At 56.8% G+C, this 14185-nt stretch overlaps 5 protein-coding genes across 5 annotated transcripts; 1 reads left to right on the top strand and 4 right to left on the bottom strand.

Annotated features, from left to right (window-relative positions):
• Positions 1-380: 380 nt before the first annotated feature.
• Positions 381-2424, bottom strand: N656DRAFT_789339 (uncharacterized protein; the record flags this gene model as incomplete). Its single annotated transcript, XM_064816777.1, has 2 exons — positions 381-1078; positions 1134-2424. 2 exons carry the CDS (start codon positions 2422-2424, stop codon positions 381-383), a joined length of 1989 nt encoding a protein of 662 aa, XP_064670233.1.
• Positions 2425-4383: 1959 nt separating this feature from the next.
• N656DRAFT_828978 (NAD(P)-binding protein) lies at positions 4384-5837 on the bottom strand (the record flags this gene model as incomplete). Its single annotated transcript, XM_064818562.1, has 5 exons — positions 5618-5837; positions 5507-5558; positions 5309-5441; positions 4961-5254; positions 4384-4917 (listed from the first exon to the last, which is right to left on the bottom strand). Exons 1-5 carry the CDS (start codon positions 5670-5672, stop codon positions 4384-4386), a joined length of 1068 nt encoding a protein of 355 aa, XP_064670232.1. The 5' UTR covers positions 5673-5837.
• An 82-nt stretch (positions 5838-5919) lies between these two features.
• N656DRAFT_70610 (FAD/NAD(P)-binding domain-containing protein) lies at positions 5920-8145 on the top strand. The gene is made up of 2 exons (XM_064811326.1): positions 5920-6188; positions 6252-8145. Exon 2 carries the CDS (start codon positions 6341-6343, stop codon positions 7775-7777), a length of 1437 nt encoding a protein of 478 aa, XP_064670231.1. The 5' UTR covers positions 5920-6188; positions 6252-6340; the 3' UTR covers positions 7778-8145.
• On the bottom strand, positions 8057-9695 carry N656DRAFT_768255 (glycoside hydrolase family 26 protein; the record flags this gene model as incomplete). The annotated part of the gene is made up of 3 exons (XM_064813608.1): positions 8057-8119; positions 8175-8366; positions 8445-9695. 3 exons carry the CDS (start codon positions 9693-9695, stop codon positions 8057-8059), a joined length of 1506 nt encoding a protein of 501 aa, XP_064670230.1.
• A 371-nt stretch (positions 9696-10066) lies between these two features.
• On the bottom strand, positions 10067-12550 carry N656DRAFT_752621 (GMC oxidoreductase). The gene is made up of 3 exons (XM_064813041.1): positions 11827-12550; positions 11125-11720; positions 10067-11064 (listed from the first exon to the last, which is right to left on the bottom strand). The coding sequence occupies exons 1-3, from the start codon at positions 12222-12224 to the stop codon at positions 10184-10186; spliced, it is 1875 nt and encodes a 624-aa protein (XP_064670229.1). The 5' UTR covers positions 12225-12550; the 3' UTR covers positions 10067-10183.
• Between the last annotated feature and the right edge of the window lie 1635 nt (positions 12551-14185).

The following is a 14185-nucleotide window of genomic DNA, read 5'->3' as shown; positions in this document are numbered from 1 at the left end:
GGAGCAGGGGAAACTTTGCGTCGGGTTAGGTACTCACTAGGATGAGAGCCATGACAGGCAGTCTACCATCCTGCACGACTCTGGCAGGGCTATCCAGGAAGGGATTCATTAGGTACATAGCTATTACTACTAGTACTACTATCAATACATGTCATCCTCCCACGTGTCAACCCGGGTACCGCTACTCGTATCCATCGTTACTGCAATACTCCGCGCCGTGAGACTGTCATGTGCGAGCAAAGAGATATGAAAGGACATGAACACCAGCGCCAACGAATGCAGATGCAGCTGGGGATGGTAAGGTAATCAAGGACAAGATGAAAGGGTATCTCAACGCAATTTTCGGTCCCCAGCCCCCTTTTTGCCCTCAAGCAGGCAACTCACGGCCCCACTCCAGTCCCCTTCCACTCCAACATCTCTTCCGTGCTCGGCAGAAACATCTTGGATTCCCTCTTCGAATTACTCGCGGCCTTGCCCATCCAGACGACATACTCGCCCCGTTTCTGGATGAGAAACGCCAGCGCCAGGGTGGGATGCACATTCTTCCTCGCGTCCTTGCGCCTCTGCTCCTCGTTTCGGCCGTCGCCGCCGTGGCCTACCGCCACCCCCGCGCTCGCGTCCTGGTGGAACATGGCCCTGGACACGGCCGAAGCGAACTGCCTGGCGTCCGCCTCCGTGATCTTCCCCCTGCCCCTGCCGCTGCCGCCGGACGGCGCGAGCAGCAGCTCCGCAAAGACGGTCAGCAGGTGCTTGGTCAGGTTGCGGTTGGCTGTGGGCAGCCGGTTGAGCGCCTCGGTCCAGAAATCGAGGCCCGTCTCGACGCGCGGGCTGGGCGGCTCGATGGCGCCCTCCTGCCGCGCGAGCAGGATCCACGACTTGACGACGGACGGCGGGATGAGCGGCTTAGGCAGTTCCTCGAGGTAGAGAAGAATCAGCCGAGCCGCGTCGCAGGGGGTGTAGTCGCTTCCTTCGAACTGGAACTCGGTGCCGTACAACGGAGGCTGGCTGAAAGTTTCTTTCAAGCTGGCTACATTGTAGGCATTGCCCGGGGAAGAGAAGATGCTGGCGTCCACGCCACCTGTGCCCAGAGTTAGTTTGCAACGCCCCATATGCCAGAAGAGAAAACCACTAACTTGCTCGGCGAATATACTCGCAGCATTTGTACACCGACAAAGGGTATGTCCTGTAGGAGGTGCTCCTTCCTTTGTGCGATATCCTGATCTTGGCTGGCGCGGCGCGTATGCTCTCGTTGAGGTCTACACCAAAGACTTGCCGGGGCTTCCTCGACTGCGGGTCGCCCAGCCAGGGCACACGGTTAAAGAACCTCATTCTCGAGCTAGCTTCGGGCGTGAACGTGGGGGATGAAGGCGAGAGTGAAAGGTCTGGCAGCTTGTCGGCGCCCCGAGGTATGAATGGCGGTGTAGCAAGCTCCAGCGGCGTTAGGCATTTCCTCTCCAGTGCCTCCTCTTCCACTGATGGACGGCCCTCCTTCCGAAGACGCGAGAAAATGCTCGTGCTAATGGATTTCCGACGAGGAATCGTGCTGCTGGGCCGCCATTCGCTCGAGCTAGCGGAGGCACTCGTTGTCGCCAACGAGCTAACGCTCTGCGCGTTGGCATGGCGGCTCTCGGCGGCTAGGAAATGTGATCTCGTGGGGTCCGCACCAGCCTCGCCGTGGCTGCTGCTGGTGAAGGACCTTTCCGTGGATGCCATCACAGAGTCGGCGTCCTCGTTCACATCGTCTCCTTCTTGAATGGTGTTCAGCCCGTCCGGCCCAGAGAGGCCCGATCGGGCCGGACTGCCGGGCATTTTGCGTGGACTGAGGTCTTGCAGGACTGGGGGCGCGGGCAAGGAGAGCGGCTCAAGTTTATTGTTCTTTGCTGCGGGGTGAGTGAGAGGGAGATAGACGTCAGCGAGTACACTCGGCGTCGCGGGCCCGGTGGCAGAAGGGCTCGAGGTTTCCCCCCTGTCCGGCGTCAACTCGGGGACGTCGCTTGGATGGAAAGAGAGAAGCGGCGACATTCCGCAGGACATGTCAGTATGGTAAAATTGCAGAGCAGATTCGCGCGGGGGCGCCGGCGGCAAAGGTTTTTCGCGTGCGGGATATCTCGGCCCCAAGGTAGGTCGTTGGCCGTTGGATCCGTGATGAGCAAAAGTATCGGCCCTCGGGCTTGTCAGGGCTGAATCTGAGTCGGCATCGATGTCGTCGTTGATGATCCCGTTCCAACTGTCTCCCCCTTCGGCATACTGCAGCAAATTGCGGATGTAGTCCGGCTGGTGGACGAGCTTAATTGTTGGGTCTGCCCGCGGTGTTTCCGACCCGCAGTCGTCACCGCTCAGTTCACTCTGGTCTCGACGGTTGCCATCCCCACCACTCCACCAGAACAGGGCGGCGGCTAACTGTTCCCGCAGTTCACCGTCCATGATGTGGGTCACAAGTGCAACGTCGGAATCCCCAGCTCTCGGACAGAGCAGGACTGTTCCCTGCTAGTTGTAACTGCGGAGTGGTGTAAAGCGACTGCGGTCTTTCATGGCATGGTTATATGATTGAGTGCCAGGCTTGTGCCGCGCGAGCTGGAAGGATCTTGTCCCAGTCCTTCGACGTGGGTAGGATTTGTATGTTGTGTAGCGGGCCGTTTCAGTACGGACGCTCCGAGAGGCGTAGCGCGGGTCCCTGCCCTCATCCATGTTCAACCGGCGCCGAGGGACGAGGTGTCTTGATGTGCGGAACCCCCGTATGCACGCATATGCAGGCGTAGTGAACTAGTGCAACTTCACTAGCTAAGGTAGGTGTAGATAAAGTTTTGATGTCAGCCAGCAGCATTGATGAACGTTGTGAACGTAGACAAAATTCCAGACTGGATGTACGATCCGGCACGTCAACATGTGCGATTCTCCTCCGAGAGACAGCCTTCGACCTTGGACGGTTCAACATTGCTGCCGATAAATCAAGAGCCATTTTTTCCTCTCGTTTTGCTGGGTTTCTCTTTCCTTCGCGTCTCTTCTGTCCCCATCCTGCAATGTCGTGAGTCGCTCTCTTCGCGCTTTCCCGAGAAGGTGTCAAGGAGCATCTTACCCCACCCAGCTATGCTTGTTTCAGATGTTTTGCAACGTTGGGCCTGCTGACCCTCAATTGATCCCCTGAAAGGCCCTTGGAGGCTAGAATTGCGAGTGCACGGACTACAATAGTATTTTAAGCTATTGTATCGTACATACACTACAATACGGTGCACACGTAATTTTGTATGCACAACACCATGCTCGTCGGAGGGTGTCCGGTCTGAATTGGTGACTGGCGGGTCTCCAATTCCATGGCACATAAAATCCTGCTTCTGTCGAGCTTCGCCCTGTCCGGTTGTCGACAGCATCACCGTCTCCAGGAGACTGTCTCAGTCGGCAGTAACCCTACTCTATATATCACATACATATATCATATATGACACCTAACTATCATCTAAGTAGTGATACGCATGGTTCGACGACGGCAGTAATCCACCCACATGTTGCTCGACTGGCACAGCACACCGCCGTTCGTCTAAACACCTTCTACATCTGATCATGGATCTTGGGCGACACATGTATTTGGCGGCGAAGAAATGCGATATTGGTAATTATGGGTATCCCGGATCACGGCCCATCCTTCCTCTGGCCGCAGGTTGGCCAACCTGCGGCACAGCTGCAGTTTGCATGTAGAATAAGGAACGAAACATGCTGGGATCGATGGCACAGCAAGTTTGCGATTTCCAACACACATTTGCATATTTTGCTACACTGCTATCCCGGGGTTAAATTCAGCTCATGCAAGGCAGTGCTTTTTCTTTGTTGCTTCTGGAGATTTCATCGATCCACAGTCTCGCTTCGATGCAAAAAGTAAAAAAAAAGGAGATGTCGTAATTACCATACACTTACCGGTATCTCCGGAGGTACGGTACCATCGATACGACTATGCGTGGGGGCTAGCATTCGAGCGAAGCAGAGCACGTGGCCCAACATCAGCCAGACAACGACTGATGCTAGGAATCTTGCCTGCCAGCCGTGCAACTCTTCTTTTTTCCCTCCCCTCTTTCTTTTGAGCAGGTGAGATGTTCCACTTGTTGTATACGCTACTGGAAATGACTTGCAGGTCCACCGTAGACCTGCCACTCCACATGGAGTTCCGTCAAGGACGGCAGGTACCCTAAGCGGGCCGACATCCTTCCGAGTTAAGCGAGAGCTGACGACAGCGAGGTGTCTCAAGTCTCAACTCCAACTTGGATTGTGATGAAATCATGAATTGCCAAGATTGATTCATGGAATACCCAACTGCATGCATCTAGGCATTTCTGAACATGCACCCGAATCCCGATCGAGATGACAAGGCCGCTCCCAAGCCTCCCATCAAGTTTATCGCCCCTCAAACCTCAAAATCGACTCAACCGTATCAGCCACACTCTTCTCCAAGCTAGTGTATTCCAGCCCAAGCACCTCCCTTGACCGGCTCACATCACACTCAAAGTGGTCATCGGGAAAGTCATCAGGCGTGTCGGCCGGCGGCAGCCTGTCCTCGAGCTGGGGGAACCTGTCTCTGATGATGGCCGCCAGCCTGGGATTCGAAAAGAAGCCGCCCACGACGTAGAACCTCTTGCCGCCAGCCCCGGGCACCGTCATGGCGCGCACGTGGGCCAGTGCCACGTCCCGCACGTCGACAAAGGTGAAGACGGGCTGCGTCGGCTCGATGCCCTCGCGCATGTTGCCCGCCACAAGGTCGTAGATCCGCTTGTTGGATGCGTTGATGGACTCGGAACTGAGGCTGTCCAGGCTGCGCGGGATTGGGCCGAACGTGTATGTGTTGTTGATCGTGGCCAGGTCGAAGTTGGGCTTTTCGGTTTCTACGAAGGACCAGGCGGCTTTTTCGGCGAATTTCTGATGTGGGGACCCCTAATTCAGTCAAGGCTCGCGAGCTGTCGTTGTGAGGGCTTACCTTGCTTGCTCGGTACGTGTGCACGGGGTTCAAAGCTTGCTCCCACGTCAAGTCGCACCAGAAGGACTCGTTGTACACTTTGGTCGGGTGGTTGGGCGGGCTCAGGATGGCTGCCGACGAGGACGTGATGACGACCCGCTTGACGCTGGGCGCGAACGCCTTGATCGACTTGAGGATCCCCGTGGTGCCCTTGATGGCAGGGTCGAGGCACTCCTTCACCGGGTCATTCCAGGTGAACTGGTACGGCGATGCTGTGTGCACAACATAGTCGAATGGCGGGTTGGATTTGACAGCCTGTGCCTTGCGTCAGGTTCGGTCAGGTTCTTTGGGTGGTGGAAGAGGGGATACCTCATCAAATGCGCCCTCATCTGCGACGTTTCCAACCACGACGTACGAAACGTTCTTCTTTAGCGGGGTATCGATCGACTGGATGATTCGTTGCCCCTTTTCCTCCGACCGCGCCGTCACCACGACCTCAAAGCTGCTCCGGTCATGCGCGTTAGTACCCTTGATCCCGAGCCGTCACCGTTTGTCTCTTCATCTTACCCATGGTCTAAGAGACAGTCCAGAACGTGCGACGCCACGAAGCCGGTTCCGCCTATTAAGAGTCTTAATCAGCGGCCCGTCAATTTACAGCGTCATTATCACTGAGGTTACCAGTTAACAGCACTTTGCCCTTGCTGTGAGCACCGGGAGCCTCGGTGGCGGTCATGTTGGCAATCAACTTGAACAGTTGGCGTCGAAGATGAGAGAATAAAGGTAAGGTGAACGGTGGAATGAGATTTGGGGAGGAGCTGGATTAATGTGAGTCAGCGCGTATATAAGTTTCCGAGCGTATTCGTGAGCGTATTTTGTTTGCTGATGGTGAGAATCGGTCCGAGCATCCCGCGTAAGTAACGGATTTATCAGACGTACCTTGGCGAATTGGAGCCTAACGATGCGATATAGACAGTTCTCAACACGTGCAACCGGGCTGCGCTCTCTCGCACCACTCTCCGGGGGTCCGACGGTCTGCCGTAGCTCCCCACCCAAGGCCGACGGCGTCTGCAAACCTCCCACCTAAGGCCTGAGAAATGATACAGGTGAGGTTAAAGCCAAATTTACTCCGTGCCCATTGTGCAAGCTACATTTGCACCTGTTCCGTCATCGCAAGCCCGCAAACAGGGGGTCGAAGCCATCTAGGACAACCGCAGGCTCTGAATAGGGGTAAGGCTGCAGAGAAGCCAAGGTAAGCGCCCGATATCAACAACACAGACTGGCAAATGCTAACACCTTTATGCACCTGGGCCAGATACGTACGAAGCAGACGAGTTGCGGGGCCACCTTGACTAGCAACTAAACGCGTCCCAACCGACGCAGACCTACTTCCAACGGCTCAAAATGCCTTCGGCAGTTGACACCCAAGACAACGGCCTGCACGTCGCCATCATCGGCGCGGGCATCACAGGCATCAACCTGGCGCTAGGCTTGCAAGCCCGCAACGTGTCCTTCGCCGTCTACGAGCGTGCGCCCGAGTTCCGCGAGATCGGGGCGGGCATCGGCTTCAGCCCCAACGCGGAGCGGGCTATGGGCCTGCTCAGCCCCGCGGTGCTGTCGGCCTTTAAGCGCGTCGCCAACCCCAACGGCGAGGACTACTTCCAGTGGATCGACGGCTACGGCACTGACGAGCTGCTCTTCAAGCTGCACGTGGGCAAGGACGGGTTCCAGGGGTGCCGGCGCAGCGACGTGCTCGAGGAGTGGGCAAAATTGCTGTCCGACGGCGCGGTGCAGTTTGGTAAGGAGCTCGACACCATCTCTTCCGAGTCGTCCGCGGACGGGAACCGCCAGCCGCTGCGGCTGCACTTCAAGGACGGCACCACGGCGCTCGCCGACGCCGTCATTGGCTGCGACGGCATCCGGTCGCGGGTGCGCGAGCTAATCCTCACCAACCCCGAGACTCAATCCGTACCCACTTCAGCGCACCCGCACTACACGCAAAAGTTCTGCTACCGTGCTCTCGTGCCTATGTCCCGCGCCGTGGCCGCCGTGGGCCCCTACCGCGCGGGAACGCGCTTTATGTACAACGGCCCTGGGGCACACGTCATCACGTACCCTGTCGGCGGCAACACGGTGCTGAACGTGCTGGCCGTGCTGTCAGATCCGAGCCCCGTCTGGCGGCCTCTGCTGCCAGGGTCTGACACAGAAGACAACAACAACAACAACAACAACAACAACAACAACGTGATCAGTGTCAACAAACACACAGCCCCAGGCAGCAAGGCCGAGGTGGAGGCCGCGTTCGCCGCGTGGCAGCCCACCGTGCGGAGCATTGTCGCCTTGCTCCCGGAGGAAGGCATGGACAAGTGGGCCATCTTTGACATGGCCGAGCACCCGGCGCCGGGGTATGTGCGGGGCAGGGTGTGTGTGGCGGGTGATGCGGCACATGCTACCGGTCCGCATCTGGGTGCCGGGGGTGGGATGGGCATTGAGGATGCGCTTGTGTTGGCGGAGTTGTTGGCTGAGGTTGACCGGCGTGTGCGTGTGCGAGCACCGGGATTGGAGAATGAAGAGAGGGAACTTGAACGGGGAAAAGAGAGGTTGGTGGAGACGGCGCTGGCATTGTACAATGCTGTGCGGTACGAGCGGACGCAGGGCGTGGTTCGCTCGACCAGGGCGGCATGTGATTTGTTTCATTGGAAGGATCCGGCCGTGGGGAGGGATCCGGAACGGTTTGGGAGAGAGATCACGGGGATGTTTCATGCGGTTTGGGATTATGATGTTGAGGGGATGGTTGTGGGGGCGCTGGCGCAGTGGGATGCGAGGGCGGAAAAGCTGTAGGTGGATATGAATGGGAGATGTCAATTTGCTGGTTGTTTGGATCAACATCCAGGGTTGTCAAAGGGAGTCTAGCTCCATCCCTCCGGGCTAGCATCAGTTCTTGACTACGCCATCAGGCAGGGGACGCTGAAGGAACCATGCCAAGTCACTCTCAGCTGGACAACGCTGTAAGTACTAGTAGCATCTCAAGGCAACTGTGAGATCACGAGATTCTATACCAGCGATCATTGCTTAGTATCAGCACAAGAGCAGACTTTGCCCCTCGTCAAGCCTACGACACTAGTCCAAGTCCATCCATCCTTGGATCTCGTCCAGGGTGAGGACGTAGTCACTGTTATAGACCTAGCAGGTGTTAATCTCATTGTCTTCTCTTTAGAAGAAAACCAACAGGACTTACCTTTCTCAAAGTCTCCAGCGAGTTCCAGTCGGGGTTGTTGATGAAGGTGTCCCCCCACACGGCAAACCACAGCCAGTGTGCCTCGTACGCCTGCAGCAGGTCCGGGAGCGGCGCGGCACCGACCTCGGCGGCGGCAATCATCTTCTTGTCCTTGCCCAGCTCGATAAGCTGGTTATACTGTGTCGACATTGGCTAGTGAGGTTGTTGTCCAGTCAGCAACGCATCGATAAACAAACAACCCCCCTCGGGGCCCCCCTGAACTGAACTTACCCCATTCCCCTGCGCATACACATCCGCACTCAAAATATCCACCGTCTCATCCCCCGGGTACCACTCGGGCGCAATCGAATTCCACACCCAAAGCAGGTTATTTATCTTATGATAATTCGTCAGCCGGTCATACAACAGCCCCCACAACTTCTTCGCCGGCTCAGGCCCCTTCGCACCCCACCAGAACCACCCTCCCTCCGCTTCATGCAGCGGCCGGAACAGCACCGGCACGCCCGCATCCTGCAACCTCTTAAGCTGCACCGCAATCGCATCAATATCCCGAACCAACAACGTATAGTTCGCGTTACTCGTCGAACTGAGCGCCGCAGCAACATCAAAATCCGTCGCGCGCGTGTAGAAGCCGCTCCACCAGGGGTTCTCGGCCGTGTCGTACAGGCCTGTGGGGGCGTTCCAGTGCCAGAGGACAGAGACGATCCCCCCGCGTTGGTGGTGGGCGATGGCGTCTTCGATTGAGGTTCCCACCGTCCCCCGCTCGACGCGGGAGGGGGAGTAGTCCATCAGATCGACTGACAGTAGAGCAGGGGTCTTGCCGATTGTTTGGGTGACCCAGTTCGCCCAGGAGAGGTCCTGCTGGCCGGAGAGGATGAAGCGCCCGTAGATTGAGGAGCGGAGGTAGAAGTAGAGTTGACGGGCGGGGCTGTCGGCGGCAGGGTTGATGGGCAGGTCGGTGATTTGGTGCTCTGGGCGCGGGGAGGAGGGGGTGAGGGTGATGGAGTCAATTAGGTACCAGCCCCAGTTGGAGACGATGTCGATTGTGTTGTTGCCTGCGTTGAGGAGGAGTTGGCCGGCGGGGACGGTGGTGAAGGAGGTGCCGGCTGTGAAAGAGACTTCGCTGGCTGCGCCGTTGTTGAGGATCACGGTGGTTTTTTTGTCGCCGTAGATGGCGGCGTAGCGGATGCTCAAGTCGTAGAGCTTGGTCGTGGCGCTGGAGACGGTGAAGGTGATTTTGTCGGTGGACTGGTCGAAGCCTGTCACGTAGCCGGTGCCTGAGATGCGACTGTCAGTATCAGATCTTAGATGGAGCTGAATGGATGGGTGGGTGAGTGAGCATTGGAAAAATGGGTCCACACCGGTGTATCCAGCCTGCGCAGTGTCAACGTTGGTTCCAGTCAAGACGGCATTCTCGGCCTCAAAGGTGCGCGATTCGTCCCTTGGTACACACGGCGCAGCAATTGCTACCACACCCAGCGCTGCAGCGCCAAAGAGCAGGCGCTTGAGAGTTCCGGCCATGCTGTGTTTTCTCTGTTGGTGTTCGTCGAGCGCGAACTTCAACCTCTTCTTGAGCACAGAGTCAGGGGCTAGGATCAGGGGCCATGTCGACTCGAGGTCGCAAGGGCAGCCTGCAGATTAAATAGCATGATCAAGGTCAAATCCGACGTCATTTTCTTCTCGTTGTAGAAATCCACGATATCCCCCGGCGTGTGTCGCTCCAGGTGTAATGTCGGAGGGTGACGCTCCGCGTTGGCGCTCCGGATCTTCGCGCCGCGGGCGCTGCAGTGCGCATTCCCGGAGAATTGGGCTCCCCCAGTCGCATCTTTAGGTACACACTTGGCGAGCGGAAACAGACACGGATTAGGATGGACACTCTAGGCGTTGGTACCCGGCATTCCAGTGTCAATTCGCTACAGCACTAGTAATCAGGGGTACTACTCCTGAAGTAGGTAAACATTGAAACCCAAGTCACTGCCTTGCAGTGTGCACAAGTTGCACTCCTCAACTCAAGAAACAAGCATATCCTCCCTAATCATATCCGCCGCCTTCTCCGCAATGGCGTACACCGTAGCCTGCGGATGCGCACTGATATGCAGCGGCATGACGCTGGCGTCCACCACCCTCAGCCCTTCCACCCCATACACCCTCAGCCGGGAATCCACCACGCCAGCCGCCTTGCCCCCAGAACCGCCCATAGCACATGTCCCTATGGGATGCCAGCAGGTGATTGTGTTCTGCGCAACCCAGGCGCGGACTTCTTCCTCGTTGGTGACTGGTTTTGACGGATGCGCGGGGCCACGAATGATGTCAGCGACGGGCTTGGTACGGCAGATTTCCTGGCCGAAGCGCACGCCATGGACCATTGCTTCGAGGTCCAGCTCCCCGTGTGGCCCTGCGTAGTACTGCGGATCGATCACGGGTGGAAGGGAGGCGGTCGGCTTGGCGTCAGACTCAGGGCCGTCCGAGTCAGGCCGCCGGATGTGGACAGAACCCTTTGAAAAGGGGTATTGCAGAATCACAACCATGGAGCAGTACCGCTTGCCATCCGACCGGTCGGGCTGGAAGGTCGGATTCCAGTTCCCCAACTCAAAGACGTACTCCATCTGGCCGAGTTTTGTCTCCGGACTGAATTGTCTCGAGAGGATGATGAGTTTCTCGTCGCTACTGAAGTGGGCTAGCAGCTCTTTTGATTTGGCCTGCATGTCGTTAAGGACTGCTTGGGGAGTGAACTGCGAGAAGGGGAGGTAAGACATGGCCGAGGGGAGAATGGTGAGGAGGCCTGTCCGATCCCGTCGATACTGCTCCAGCGCTGCCGCGAGGACAGACTCGTCGAGCAAGTCCTCTATTTGTGCCATGGTGGGATCAACCTCGAAAACAAGGGGGGTCACTTGCGGATGTGTGTTAGCGGCGAAAACTCGACTCAATTGTTGGGTATGGATGTACCTACTTGGATGGTCCCGGAGATTCTCCCCAACATTTGGACTGTCCACCTTGACGGGAATCCCCGCGGCAGCTAGCACCTCGGCCCTTCCCACCCCCGAGAGCTCCAGGAGCTGTGGCGACTGAATGGCGCCGGCAGAGAGGATGACCTCGCGTTTGGCTGACACGGTGAAGGTCTGCCCGCCGTGAGAGAACTTGACTCCGGTTGCAGTCCACTCACTTTTACCACCCTGCTGCTGGTGCTGCTGCTCAAGGACTACCTCCTGAGCTAGTGCCCCGGTCAAGATATGGAGATTGGCAGGCGGCGGCGGCCCCAGGTAGTGGGCTGCATACGACCGCCCGCCGCTCTCGGGATTGAGGGCGCTGATATTTGTCCAAACGCCGACGTTGGAGCCGTTGAGGTGGCCCCGGTTCGTCTCGATGCCAAGGCTGTTCAAGGTTGCGTGCCAGTACGCGTGCGTCGGAGAGTAGTCGGCCGTGTACGAGACGTGGATGGGGCCGCTGTCGCCAAGGAAAGGAGATGGGCTGTTGTAAGTGGACTGGTACTTGTCCCTGTGGCTAGCGGGAGGCGGGTGGAAGGTTTCGGACTTTTTGAAGTAAGGCCTGTTGTTGCAGCTGTCAGCACTTTGGGCATGTACTAGTAGTAGTAGTATGGTAAGGTACATGTAGCTTTGCAGAGATGGGAGGTGTCAAGGTGGTGCCCACTTACAGGAGAGATTCCCAGCCCCAGCCGGGATTGCCCAGCTCCTCCCAGGCATCGTAGTCCTCCTTGCACCCGCGATTCCACACCATGTAGTTCAGCGCACTCGACCCCCCGAGCACCTTTCCCCGGTTCCAGACCAATTCCCGACCAGCAAGAGCACCTTGCGGTTCCGTCTTGAAGTGCCAGTCAAGAGGACCCCCGAGCGGGCGGCCCGAGAAGGCAGGGATGTTGATTTGGTCATTGCCGTCTGCTCTCTCGCCGGCCTCTAGTACGCCGACTGTGAGGGAGGCATTCTCAGCCAACCGTGCAGCAACGGCAAGTCCAGCCGTGCCGCCGCCGACAATGACAAAGTCAAATTGGCGCTTAGCAAACTGCTCGGCCTGTGAGAGTTCTGATTGAGCCATGTCTGGTCTTGCATGCAGTCACAGTGACTGTTACTGGCGTCTGGAGCTCAGTGAGGAAGCCACGTCGGCACCATTGATACAAGAGAGTAGAGTCTGGGTTGCCAAATTCCAACCAGAAGGTCTTCTTTGATCACCTACTTATACCACTACTAGGGTTTCCCACTTCTAACCTCCTCCCGATATCCACATGTAAGTATCCGTCGTGCCCCCGGGTCTTACACCGAGCTACGAGCTTATTACATGAGGCAGGTCGCCTTCGTCTCACACACAGAATTGGTCATCCCTAGTCTCACCTAGATTGAGAGCATCGGCTCTCCCAAGGTCTGTGTGACTGTGACAGTGAGCACCAGGCGGGGTAGGGCACGGTTCCTCGCAGCCGTGCAGCAGATACTACGACCTTGCAAGTTACGACATACCCGTTGGTTCGTGCTTCCTTTATAGCGGCCAAGCTGGGGTTAAGCTCAATGTCCTCACGAAGCCATTGCATAAGCAAACGGGTAAGCACCATAGGTAAGGTACATAGGTAATGCATCAGAACATGGGTCTTGTTCCGCTCAACATCTGCCGTTTGTCGAATGCATACGAGCCTGCCGTTGCTGAGTCAGGAGTATTATCCATGCTCGACCGTCTGGTGACACGTATGGTACGTGCAACCACATGTGCACAATGCGTGGAGTTGACATAAGCCACAACGCATGCTCATGCTACTCTTGCTGAGGCTGTGATGCTGACAATCCTTGCCAGTGACAGATCTTGAACCCCTTTGATTGCGACGTCAGTAAAGGCGGCACAACTTGCGGCTCACACTCGAGCATTCAAAATCTGACGAGCAGCTTCTTGGGGTCCAGGGCTATGGCGGTGAGCCCGGGCAGTCTAGATGGGTGCTTCATCCAGTCCCTGGACTTGGAGTCTACCATGGACGCATTCTAAAAAGCCGATTTGTCGAAACATGCTCGACGCCCATAGATTCTGTGAGCCATGTTCTGGTCCCGGTACATGTATTCATTGCACGCCCGGCTGTTGGTATGGCAAGGTAGACTCCAGCTGAGGGACGGTGTTCAAAAGAACCGAGATTCCCTCAACAACTTCCGTCCGCTGGCTTAGGGAAAGTCCCTAATCGCCTACGGACCGACCCGATTATAGAGGGGGAATTGGCAACCACATTACCATACCACGGCCGCCTTGAATGATGACGGCTAACAATAGTCGAATCGCTTAAAATGGCAGTCATTACTAAGAGGATTACATGAGAATCTGCATAAGGCTGTTTGTACTAAGGTCGTACACCGTTTGAAGATGGCAAACTGGTGGGGAATACACTACTAGGTACCTCAGCTTTTGTATACACAAGCTCCTGATGTAACAAAATGAACTGTGAGGGCTTGGACGGATATCGTGCCCCCTATCTAGTAAAGACGGATGCTTCAAGTGGCCGGCCGTTTATATCGCAGGTTGCCTGTTAGATAGACCGCCGCTAGGTATGGTCTTATTCAGGCCTTTACTTGGTTGGCTCGGTACCGTGACGGGAGGGCATGATTGGTGTGTCGGGTATCACAAATCAGGTCTGATGCCTGGCTTGTGCAAACGTGCCGACCTGAGTGAGTAGCACGAGGAGGTACTAGTACCTTACCTTTAGATACCTGTAAGTGGGTTGGCACTTGGCAGTGCCATGCTAGACACGTTTCCACCAACTAACATGGCCCTTCCACCGTGCCGCCCGTTGACCGCGACAGGCTCTCTGCTGCGCACCTCCCGGGCAGGCAGTGCCGACGTCCGGCCGGCAGCCCCCGCGAGCCGGTTCTTGGCGCCGGAGATGAACCGGAGCTCTCCGATTGCGGAGTCGAATGGACCAGCCCGCGAGAGGGGCCGAGGTGGAGATGAGTGGGACCATCAAAGAGGGGTACAGACGATAAGAAAGTCAAGCATTGCACCAACGGTACGGGCCTGGCCGTCGGCATTGG

This window comes from Canariomyces notabilis, assembly GCF_033297395.1.
Source record: "Canariomyces notabilis strain CBS 508.74 unplaced genomic scaffold N656scaffold_10, whole genome shotgun sequence".
Lineage (NCBI taxonomy): Eukaryota > Fungi > Ascomycota > Sordariomycetes > Sordariales > Chaetomiaceae > Canariomyces > Canariomyces notabilis.
The sequence above is the reverse complement of the archived record's forward strand: the minus strand, read 5'-3'. Positions and strand labels throughout refer to the sequence as shown.